General features: G+C 34.4%; 1 protein-coding gene across 1 annotated transcript in view; it reads right to left on the reverse strand.

Moving 5' to 3' along the window:
• LOC145330362 (uncharacterized) overlaps positions 1-12,893 on the reverse strand; it is a 50,872-nt gene extending 37,979 nt beyond the window's left edge. The window contains exons 1-2 of the mRNA XM_080174998.1: positions 12,859-12,893; positions 5,694-5,756 (exon numbers count right to left, since the gene is read on the reverse strand). Of these exons, the coding sequence (XP_080031124.1) occupies positions 5,694-5,756; positions 12,859-12,873 (78 nt within the window). The 5' untranslated portion in view covers positions 12,874-12,893. The remainder of the gene's footprint in view (positions 1-5,693; positions 5,757-12,858) is intronic.
• Positions 12,894-13,188: the final 295 nt, after the last annotated feature.

A 13,188-nucleotide genomic window follows, 5' to 3' on the forward strand; every position in this document is an offset into this window, starting at 1 on the left:
CCTTATTACTATCTTATCTAGAGACACCCTGTATTTAATATTTTTGTGCTACTAAGTATTTCTTATCAACCTTATTACTATCTTATCTAGAGACACCCTGTATTTAATATATTTGTGCTACTAAGTATTTCTTATCAACCTTATTACTATCTTATCTAGAGACACCCTGTATTTAATATTTTTGTGCTACTGAGTATTTCTTATCAACCTTATTACTATCTTATCTAGATACACCCTGTATTTAATATATTTGTGCTACTAAGTATTTCTTATCAACCACATTTCTATCTTATCTAGAGACACCCTGTATTTAATATATTTGTGCTACTAAGTATTTCTTATCAACCTTATTACTATCTTATCTAGAGACACCTTGTATTTAATATATTTGTGCTACTAAGTATTTCTTATCAACCACATTTCTATCTTATCTAGAGACACCCTGTATTTAATATATTTGTGCTACTAAGTATTTCTTATCAACCTTATTTCTATCTTATCTAGAGACACCCTGTATTTAATATATTTGTGCTACTAAGTATTTCTTATCAACCACATTTCTATCTTATCTAGAGACACCCTGTATTTAATATTTTTGTGCTACTAAGTATTTCTTATCAACCTTATTTCTTTCTCATCTTGAGAAAACCCAAATCCTACTTGGTTATCTCAATAAGAAGGAGCAACTAGAAAGGAGTAACTTAGAAAATGACAAATAACGAGAACAGTTTTGCTAAAAGATCTTTAGTTTCGATGTATATATAGATAACTACCTCCGCCCCTTTTTCTATAACATTTTTCGTCTTCTAGCAAATTGTTTTCTGCTACTTGGCTGTGTTAACATTCCCGTTATCATTGGTTGGTTTTTAAAGAGCCGATTGAGAGTCAGCACAAGGTCATTGCGATAGGGAAATACAGTTTTTAACCCTTTCTCCCTTTAGTGTTTTAATCTAATGTTTTGCTCATAAGTACTAAGAAACTATACAACCCTTTCACTTTCGGTGAAAAAAAGAGTGTATATTACAATAAAAATAGATATAGAAAACATTGAGTCAATAAATTAAAATTTTATTTTTGTAGTTCATATCATTGTCAATAGAGGTTACTTTTTATTTTTATTTTTTATATTAATTATATATTTTATACAAGGTGCATTTTATTAATTTTAAAATTCAAGATGGCGACTGATTAAAGGACGCAATTTTGAAGTTGCACCTATAAGAAGCTTTCTCCACATAAAAAGATTTTCTTTTGTATTAAGATATCCTGGACTAAATTCTATTGTAGAAAATTAATTTATTTCAACTTGTTTCACAAAAATAGAAAATTTATCCAATTCTTTTTTCTTTTTCTTTACTTTCAAGGTGTATAAGTTTTCATTTTACTAAATTTAACAGAAAATTCTAAAATTGGATAATAGAAAAAACGAAGTACCGGGGCCAATTTCTTAAACCTTCGGGACAATCATTTACATTTATCTAACCTAAAAAAAGCTATTGTGAAATACGTCGAAACCCGCTACTTCGTTTTTAAAAAAAATTGAGTTATGTTTTATTTGTAAGGAGTATAGCTTATAATTTGGTATGTTATTGAAAGATGAATATTTCTTGTTATTTTTGGGCGGTTGCTAAATGTGACAATAGCCTGCCTGATGATAGGCTATGAGGACAGAATGCACTAAGATATCTTATTTTGGTGAATCTCTGTGCAAAATCTTGCTTAATTGCTTTGCATGATGACCACACGATTGCACGACCTTTGTCTGGTAGTCCCAACTGTGCATGGTAATGAGCTGGGCCTGTTTTGGGCCAAGGCATTCCACTATTCTAACTATTCATCACGTGCACCTTACAAAGCAGCAGTAGGAACTGCTATTAAGGTCTTTGGTTATGACGCAGTTGCAACCACCTAAAGCCAACCTTAACCTGTTTAAGCTGCCCTCCTTAGCCATGCACGAAGATGATTAAAGTCCCTCCACAGATTATGACGTAATACAATAGAATAGCCATAGAGAGGCCAGTATACACTGTAATTCACCAATGGTAAAATTTATGCTGGCCTCTCATTGGCTATTCTATCGAATGACGTCATAATCTGTGGAGGGACTTTAATCATCTTGCCATGCTCAGTTAGTATAATAAATACACGAAATTTGACATGTATTAGGCCATAGGAATGGTTGGGGTTACCTCCCCCACCCCTCCCCAATAATTTTAATCTTACACCACCAAAGCAGAATTTTAAACATTAAGATCTATTTATCTTCCGTTGACCTATGTATGGTCTCTGAAGGTGTATAGTATATGTATAAATTTTCAATATATGAAAGTGCCATCAACCAAATTACTCCAGGAATACAGGTAAACGTAGCTGTGTTTAGGGCCCTAAGAAAATGGGGATAAATGTCACAGCTTTTGGCCTACCTATTCTATTGACGTCTTAGTAGAGGGAAAGAGAAAGGGAAGGGGGGAAGAAGCCCCCTAGAAAAGGAATTGGGTATAGGGTATTTCCTGACGTCAATAGGATAGATATGCCAAAAGCATTGACATCTATCCCTATTTTGCTAGGGCACTATAGACAGCTACGAAATATCATCCCTCTATTATATAAAGAGGTAAGCTTTTTAATCCCACTAACTGATATGGTTCTCCTTTACAGAAAAGCTTCTTATAGGTCTAGGGAAGGTTTTAAACTATTTTTGCAGAAGCCTTGTTTTTCTTTTTAAAACTTACATTGAAAGTGGAGGGTGACCTCCACCACACCCCATACAACACTCCATTTATAGAGAATTGTCACAAAAAAAATTATGTTTGCCCGAGCAAAACTGTAATTAATGCTATTATTTTTCATTTTACTATTCGCTGAAAACTTTCTATGTTACGATGCGATAAATGACTATTTGCTTATACAATTTCATGCATTTAGTGAAGTTTGTAATTTTTTGGAATTGAATTTATCTCTATATTCCGCTTTTCCACTCATAGATGGAGGGTTTTAAAGTTTTTTTGTTATAATAAAATCACACTAAAAATATCAATATGTTAGTTTAAAATTGTAGTGTTATAATACTGTGATAAAACGGCGCTAGCATCAACCAAGAGTTTCGATCAACTGAAAATTGATTACCCATTTGTTCCCTAATTTCCGAAAATAACCCAACTATTGCAAAAGCTTTTTTCAGCTACTCCAGTCAAAGGGAAAAGCGATATAATGTATAAACGATTTATACATTATACATTTAAAATTTTAATTTTCCAAATTTTTATTTTTAAAGTTTGAAGCTTTTTTAGCTAGTAGTAAATATTGAGATAAAATGAGGAAACACCGAGGAAACTGTGTACACATTCGGCAATTCAAATTCAACTGACCGAGTTTCTATACCTCTCATTTAATAGAAATAACAAGAATAATATTTTTTCAAGCTTCACAGATAAGTGGTAAATTGTGTTCATTTAAATCCATAGAATAAGGAGGTATAGAAATGAAAACCCTAAATATTTCTGGGAAAGAAGGCGTCTTAACTTTTTTTTTATAGCTAGCCGGTTCTTTTAGTAAGTAGTAGATGTAAATTTTTCTATAGAATTCAGATATGCAATCGGTTTTTTTTGTAGACCTCTTATTTTTAAAGTAATTTAAGTTTAAAAAAAAAAATTAAGTCGATTTTAAGGTACTAAAATGCAACAAAAAAAAGAAAGAAAATGGCCATTATGAACAAAAATAGTAAGATCTTTAATTTGACACCTTACTTTTTCAATTCTGTCAGGTAATTATTGAAAAAATCGATTTTTATAAACCCACGAGAATAAAAACTTAGAACTTATTTTTATCATTACCCAGGCATAAGAAATAGGCGTTATATATACTGTTAGAATGAGAAAAATATTACAAATTCATTCTAAGCAAAATTGAAATAAAAAGTTTACAATATAGTATATAAACTACAATAAAATGAATTATATGAAAATATTATATTGTATTATACAGGCAACCTTCTTATTTCTTGAATTGAGAATAAAAATGGGAAGGGGGTAAAGAGGGGGTAATTAGGTAATGAAGAAAGCATTGCCTGTACAAAAAAAATATGATAGGCCATTTTATTATTTTTTATTTTTTTACTTTTTTCAATTTTGCTTACAATGGATTCGTAATATTTTTCTGATTCTAAAGGTGAACCCATATTTTTTTACCTGTGTAATGATAAAATTAAGTTCAAAGTTTTTATTCTCATGGGTTTAAAAAAATCAATTTTTTCAATAATTACCTGACAAAATTCAAAAAGTAAGGTGTCAAATTAAAGATCTTACTATTTTTGTTCATAATGACCATTTTTGTTGCGTTTTAGTACCTTAAAATCGACTTAATTTTAAAAAAAAAAAACTTAAATTACTTAAAAAATAAGAGGTCTACAAAAAAAAACGATTGCATATCTGAATTCTATGAAAAATTTTACATCTACTACTTACTAAAAGAACTGACTAGCTATAAAAAAAAAAGTTAAGACGCCTTCTTTGAAGGAATCTTTGACTTGCACAGTAAAGACAATAATGCTAAAGTACAATTCACAGTGACTAGTTGGACAAAACTAGAAAATTTTAATTTGTATCAAAATCTAATATATACTATTAGATATTTATTTAATCTTCATCCTTTAAATTTTGTAATGTGGCGTAACTTAAATTTAGAACATTGTTGAAAACTTCTAATCAGAAGGTTACCTTAAACCCATAATAAATAAATGTCTGATTGGGACTAAATACTTTTATAGACACCTCTTATTGAAGTGAAGACAGCATTAGCTGCTTGGTCGTTATAGGCAAAGATGAAAAGTTACTTGTATATTTGTTGTTTTAATTTTGGTAAGTACAATTGACCACATTTGTAATTTTTAAGGGTCAGCTAAATGGGTACAGCCCCTTCCTTCCCCCCTCCCCCCCTACCACAAGTTAATGTAAGGATGTAGTTGCTACCATGTATAAATCAGCTGTTTAAAAACATACATAAGAGTGCAACCTAGTTTTATAATATAAATACTGAGACCAATATTTTTTGTATATTTTTCTTAAATAATTACATTTTTTAAGGCTAAGTATGCATATTAAATTCATTTTTAATCCATTGTGAATAGGGAAGAGAAAGCTGGATTCTCGGCTACAAGGCTTTTAGTGAATTATTGCAAAAGGAATTTATTTTGAATATTTTTTCTGAATAATTACTGAAATCATGTTATTTACTAACAGCCATGTAGCCGTTTTGGTCTTTCAAAAGTTCCAATTTTACTTCAGGCTAGCCAGGCAGAATCTTCTACTTGGATTCTATTCTATACTTTATCTTCTTTGGTTAAATCAAATTGATTTTTAAAAATGTATGTATTATTACTTGGATCTTACACCAGATTTTCATTTTCTCTAATAAAATGCAATGAGAAATGCAAAAATAACGATTCTTTCCCCTTACATTAAATCCCATCAACTCCTAGCGAACTAACCAATAAATGAGTTAAATGTTAGTAACTAAATTAACAAAAAATGTCATAATATCCACGTTTATTATACATCCATTGATAAAGGCAAACAAGGACTAATATGAAGCTGTATGAAAAAATACTTTTCAGTAAAAAAAAACACCACTCTTGGCATAAAAAAAATGACAAAAATCTTTTGTTCGGGTATTAAGATTTTTCTTTAATTTTTTACCTGTATGTCGGTGAGTAGTGCATCTAGTTCTTTGCAGTGTTTTGACTCGTCCATCTCATTCAACTGAAACATTGTTTAAAAATTAGTATTTTTTTCTCCCGCGTTTTTGGTAGCTGCGCGCATCCTGTGAGCTATGGAATTTTGTCTTTTCTAGTAAGGTTCAGAAACAGTTCTATGCCATTTATTACAGAAATTTTCTACAAATAATACAATAAAAATCATAAAATCACTACCAGTTTTGTTGACCCGGAGCTTTCGGTCCCCCGAGGCTAACAAAACTGGGAATGATCTTATAATTCTTTATATTTATTTCCGCGGAAAGCGATGTGATAAATAACTATTCTAACTTTTTTGTAGACCTTGTTAGCCCAGATTAATTGTTTTCGCCGTTTGGCATAGTGTAATACTCGAATCCATTAGTGATAAGCTTAATTTAAGTTTAAAAGATAAAAGTCTTGAAACAAAAAAATGTTCAACTTTATCTTTAAGTTAGGTTTTCAATAAGATAAAGTACAGTATATTCTACAGGAACAAGTATGACAACAACCAGAAGTAGTGAAACACAAGTAAAACATGGATTAAAATACGGACAAAGTTATTTAAAGAACAGAGATGTTATATGACATAAAAAAGGAAAAAAACGAAATAAAGGAAAGAATGACAAAAAAATCACGGAACCTTCATAAAGAATATGTAAATTACTTTGTCGGACCAAGTAAAGTGAACAATGAAAGCTATTTTGCATTAAGTATCTTAAAAAAAATCAGCAATCTATCTTAAATAAAAACCGAGAAAGTCACATTTCCCCCATAGCATTACGGACGGACAGACAAAGTAGAACATAGAGTAGCTTTACTAGCTTTACAACATCCATAAAAGCGAAGCTCTGAAACGATATGACAGACACAGGGGCGTCCAAGCTTTTTTATTTGGGGGGGGGGGGTAAAATTTTGAAAATAAAATTTTTTGGGGTGCCTACGGCACCTCCAAGCTCATTTTTTTGGGGGGGGGGGGGTAATCTTTATTTCATAGAGGCATTATTTTTATTTGGAGGGGGGGGGGGGGTAATCACCCCTTTACCCCCCCCCCCCCAACCCTTGGACGTCTATGGACAGACGAACATTAACTCTTGTACAGTGTCAGAACTGATTATACAAAACATAAATATATAAGTTTTGTCAAAATTATACGTAAATTTGTTGCAAAACTTCTTAAATACATAATACTGACATTTTTAGGACTTGATTATAGAGATGCTTCACTTATAATATTTTACCTTATTGTAAAAATCAATGAGCCAAAAATCAGATCAATCGGATGATTATATAAAAAAAAATATTGTTAAAAAGTTAAACATCAACATGTTTAAAATGGACGTACGGACATTCTGGTAACGATTTATATATAGTTGCTACGTTTTCTAAATCGTACCTAACTACTACAAGAATCTTCATTCAAAGTTTGAAATCGATATTACAATTCTAACATGCCTAAATTTACGTCAATAGCTATCTGTTACTCAGGTCGACCGACCCTAAATATAGAAAAGCTTCGCTTTTGAAAATATGCGTATTACTAACCTAGAGTAATATTTATTATAATTATCACCATTAAGAAAACAAAGAAAAGTATATATAGGGAGAGAAGGTCAACGGATAAAAAGGATATGTATCTATAATACAAAGTAGAACGATGGCGTTGCTACAAAAGACCTACTCTACAAAAGACCTACCCCTACAAAAGGTCTACTCTACAAAAGACCTACTCTACAAAATACCTACCCCTACATAAGACCTACTCTACAAAAGACCTAAGAATATATATTGTTATATAAACATCAAATTTATTATTATAAACTACCAATTACTTTTTGTAAATCAACGAAATTCTAAAATATAATTAAGTTAATGTACGCTAAACATTCATACATTATTACATATAAGTTAGGTTAGGTTAGGTTATAGGCAAGGGGGCCGAGCGCCCGCGGCTAGGCAGGCCAGGGGGCCGAGCTCTGCGGCCATGACCTTCTAGCATTACGATTTTTTGTAGAGTAGGTCTTTTGTAGGCGTTGGTCTTTTGTAGAGTAGGTCTTTTGTAGGCGTTGGTCTTTTGTAGAGTAGGTCTTTTGTAGGCGTTGGTCTTTTGTAAAACCGACGAGTAGGTCTTTTGTAGGGGTAGGTCTTTTGTAGAGTAGGTCTTTTGTAGCAACGCCAGAACGATGTCTGTCTGTTTGTTTGTCTGTTTGTTTGTCTGTTTGTTTGTAGCAAAGGATTTCGCTAACAGCTGAACCGATCGGGTTCTCCTTTACAGGGTAGCTTCTCAAAGGTCCCAGGAAGGTTTTAAACTATTTTCGTGGTGGGTGGGACACCCCTAACCCCCCCAAAAATGAAAAATACCCCCCCCCCCCCCACAATTTATTTTTTCTTTTTAAAACTAAAATTAAAATAGTGGGGTCAACTACCCCCCCTCAAAAAAATTTTTAAAAAGTGTTCTTTAAAATCTAAAACACGAAAAATTAGTTTGATCAAATCTCTTGGGACAAAGCCCTAGAGGCTAGGGGCGAAGCTGCTAGTTTTTAAAAAAGAAAACAACGTCTAATAGTAGCAAAGCTTTTTGAAATTGTGGGCTAAATATAAGGATATTCAGAGAGATAATTAAATAATTTATTTTTTGGGTGGGCCATAAAAGATTTTATAAATCCATACTTCTAGGATAGCTGGCATTGCACTGCTGTAAAATCTTTTAAAAATGTTTTATTGGATGAAGTGGCGACGGCTACGGCTGCGACTACAGCCACAGGTACGGCTACGGGAGCGGCAACGGCAACGTTGTAGTAAATTTCCAACGATGATAAACAAAATTACCCTTGTGTAGTTTATAGTTATTGGTTAATACATTTTGAAACAGATTTTTAATCCACCAGCGAATAAAGAATCATTAAATGTACCCGAAGTTCTTAGGCCAACATGTAAGAAAACTTGATTATAAAAACTTTGGGTACTAATGTAATTAAGATTCCAATGTCTGCTCCCTCCCTCCCTGAGTAAGATTAATCACACCTCACCTAACCAGTACCAGAAGCACATATCCCTCCCTCCCAGAGTAAGATTAATCACACCTCACCTAACCAGTACCAGAAGCACATATCCCTTCCTCCCTGAGTAAGATTAATCACACCTCACCTCACCAGTACCAGAAGCACATATCCCACCCTCCATGAGTAAGATTAATCACACCTCGCCTAACCAGTACCAGAAGCACATATCCCTCCCTCCCAGAGTAAGATTAATCACACCTCACCTCACCAGTACCAGAAGCACATATCCCTTCCTCCCTGAGTAAGATTAATCACACCTCACCTCACCAGTACCAGAAGCACATATCCCACCCTCCATGAGTAAGATTAATCACACCTCGCCTAACCAGTACCAGAAGCACATATCCCTCCCTCACTGAGTAAGATAATCACACCTCACCTAACCAGTACCAGAAGCACATATCCCTCCCTCCCTGAGTAAGATTAATCACACCTCACCTAACCAGTACCAGAAGCACATATCCCTCCATCCCAGAGTAAGATTAATCACACCTCACCTAACCAGTACCAGAAGCACATATCCCTCCCTCACTGAGTAAGATAATCACACCTCACCTAACCAGTACCAGAAGCACATATCCCTCCCTCCCTGAGTAAGATTAATCACACCTCACCTAACCAGTACCAGAAGCACATATCCCTCCCTCTCTGAGTAAGATTAATCACACCTCACCTAACCAGTACCAGAAGCACATATCCCTCCCTCCCTGAGTAAGATTAATCACACCTCACCTAACCAGTACCAGAAGCACATATCCCTCCCTCTCTGAGTAAGATTAATCACACCTCACCTAACCAGTACCAGAAGCACATATCCCTCCCTCCCAGAGTAAGATTAATCACACCTCACCTAACCAGTACCAGAAGCACATATCCCTCCCTCCCAGAGTAAGATTAATCACACCTCACCTAACCAGTACCAGAAGCACATATCCCTCCCTCCCTGAGTAAGATTAATCACACCTCACCTAACCAGTACCAGAAGCACATATCCCTCCCTCCCAGAGTAAGATTAATCACACCTCACCTAACCAGTACCAGAAGCACATATCCCTCCCTCCCTGAGTAAGATTAATCACACCTCACCTAACCAGTACCAGAAGCACATATCCCTTCCTCCCTGAGTAAGATTAATCACACCTCACCTCACCAGTACCAGAAGCACATATCCCACCCTCCATGAGTAAGATTAATCACACCTCGCCTAACCAGTACCAGAAGCACATATCCCTCCCTCCCAGAGTAAGATTAATCACACCTCACCTCACCAGTACCAGAAGCACATATCCCTTCCTCCCTGAGTAAGATTAATCACACCTCACCTCACCAGTACCAGAAGCACATATCCCACCCTCCATGAGTAAGATTAATCACACCTCGCCTAACCAGTACCAGAAGCACATATCCCTCCCTCACTGAGTAAGATAATCACACCTCACCTAACCAGTACCAGAAGCACATATCCCTCCCTCCCTGAGTAAGATTAATCACACCTCACCTAACCAGTACCAGAAGCACATATCCCTCCCTCTCTGAGTAAGATTAATCACACCTCACCTAACCAGTACCAGAAGCACATATCCCTCCCTCCCTGAGTAAGATTAATCACACCTCACCTAACCAGTACCAGAAGCACATATCCCTCCCTCTCTGAGTAAGATTAATCACACCTCACCTAACCAGTACCAGAAGCACATATCCCTCCCTCCCAGAGTAAGATTAATCACACCTCACCTAACCAGTACCAGAAGCACATATCCCTCCCTCCCAGAGTAAGATTAATCACACCTCACCTAACCAGTACCAGAAGCACATATCCCTCCCTCCCTGAGTAAGATTAATCACACCTCACCTAACCAGTACCAGAAGCACATATCCCTCCCTCTCTGAGTAAGATTAATCACACCTCACCTAACCAGTACCAGAAGCACATATCCCTCCCTCCCTGAGTAAGATTAATCACACCTCACCTAACCAGTACCAGAAGCACATATCCAATTGATGACTTGGATGTTACACCAGATTTTCATGTTCACTAATAAAGTGACTTTTAACAGTTATAAATCTATCTCAACCATAACATTTATAAATTAGTAACTACTGCTGCTTCATAACGAAATAATTTTCAAAGAAAAAAATCTTTATTATCAATCGCATCTCTTGTAGAAGTGAATCAAGCAATATTAGCTTGGTCGTTTTAGTGAGTGAAACTCGAAACGGGCTAAAGTAACGATCTCTCTTATCCCTTCCCCTCCTACAGGATGAACGAACTGACCAATAAATAAGTTCCATGTTAGCAAGCTAAATTGACGACAATTTTTCTCCGTCCTAATATCCTATTATATAAAGTAATAAGCTTTTTTTCTCTGTAACGAAGGATAACTGAACCGCTGAACCGATTTAGTTCTCCTTTTTAAGGAATCTTTAAATATGCCCATGATGGTTTTAGGCTATTTTATTTCCGGATTTATGTCTTGGGATGGTTTAAGGCTATTTTTGTCATTTTTTAGCTCCTGAAATACAAAGCCCCCTAGATGGTAGGGGCGCAGCCGCTAGTCCACATATATTGTTCATCCATTAATGGCACCTAACCCTACAAGGTTGGTGCATTGGTATTCATACAATATTCTATAAATAGAAAAAAGGGCATTAACAACCATGAATAGGACAACATGGATAATTTTGTTTAAAAGCCAAGCTATTCTATAATTAGGGTCGGTCCGTCCGTCCGTAATGGTTAGCTCTTTTCGTTGATTTAGACATGTTAAGATTGCCCTATCGATTTAAAACTTTGTAAAAATGGAGAGCAAAGCGATTGAGTTTAACTCAAAGTCGAAAAAAACATAATGATAACCGGTCAATTATTCTCTTTCCCATTTTCCCTTTCATTGAGAAATGCTTTAGGTTGGAAGGGTGACGCAAATTTCAGATCCCAGAAGTCGCGATTTGAAAAAAATTATCTACATATATATCATAGCGAATTCAATAATCTTGCAAGCCTCGCTATTATCTTATAGAGAAAAATAGTATATCAAATAGCGAAAATTAAGATCTGATATTTGCGTCATCCTTCCAACCTGACGGCGTATGACCGGAAGACGTGGCATTATTTTGTCTACTATCGAGCAAGGTAAGTGTGCAAAATATGAGATGAAAAAAAATTTGCTTTATGATTATAAATAATAGCAGTATTCTAAGGACGTTATAATTCTTTTTTCTTTTTTTGTTAGGAGATGCGAAAATTCTTACATTAATATTATTATTTTTACTTAGCACTAGACGTAATGTAGACAAGGATGACAACATCAAAAAATATTAAAACTTCATAACAATCAAACAATTCTTTAATGCTATTTATTTCAAAACGTTATCAAGACGCGCGCGACCTTTTTCCATAAAATTTTTTTTTAAATAGTCGTTTGACTATACGGCCTCAAAAAGCACAAAAAAAGATATGGGTGAAAGAGAGGGGTAGGTTTCTGGTAGAATCCGTAAAGGTGTGTGTTTTAAGGCTTAAAAATAGAAGTAGAACGATAATATTCACTAAATATGTGTATTTCTTATTGAAAAGAACTATAGACAAATTTTTTTTATTTTAAGTTAACATAAATTTTTATCGTTCTACTACTGTTTTTAACTTCTAACACCTTTACGGATTCTACCAGAAACCTACCCCTCTCTTTCTCAATCAAATAATTAACTTAATTGCACTTTATATGCAAGATGAATATTTTGGTTAATTTTTTTGTTAAAGCAAAGATACTCTATAATTTACTATGTATGTCCGTCAGTAAGTCCTTAACGCTATATTGAAAAATGTGCTTTATTCTATACATTGTTTTGTCCGCTTGTCTCTCGGTCAAGCTCCAAAAGACTTAAATACTTATATTTTATATTTTGTTGATTCTCTTTTTTTGCATATTCTATCTCTTTCTTTTCTTTGTTATGATAACTAAACATCTGTTCTTCAAATCAATTTGTCCGTTTGTCCATTCTGTTTTTTTGTGCTTCGCTACTTATAGATGTTGTCATCCTTGTTTATATTCTTTGATTAAAAAGAATATTCACCTGATAAGAGCCCATTTTAATGAGAAATTATTCTGAAAAAAATTTTTTTTTTTTGTTATTTAGTTAGGTTATGTGAATTAATTATACACTTTCCCAATTATGTATGTATGTATTTCAAAATGTAACTATAAATGTACAATTTTTTAAATATATGATATTAGCGTAACGCCCCTAGAGGCCTCTAGGGGGCACTTTAGGTAGTGGGGAGTTAGTAATGGCTATAGCCATAAACCTTCTTCTTAGAACCTATGAGAAGCTACGCTGTAAAAGAGAACCGTATCTGTTTAGCAGTTTGCGAGATCCTTCAGTATATACACACAGAGATCCTGT

This window comes from Acartia tonsa, chromosome 10, assembly GCF_053477335.1.
Source record: "Acartia tonsa isolate MP-2025a chromosome 10, ASM5347733v1, whole genome shotgun sequence".
Classification (NCBI taxonomy): domain Eukaryota; kingdom Metazoa; phylum Arthropoda; class Copepoda; order Calanoida; family Acartiidae; genus Acartia; species Acartia tonsa.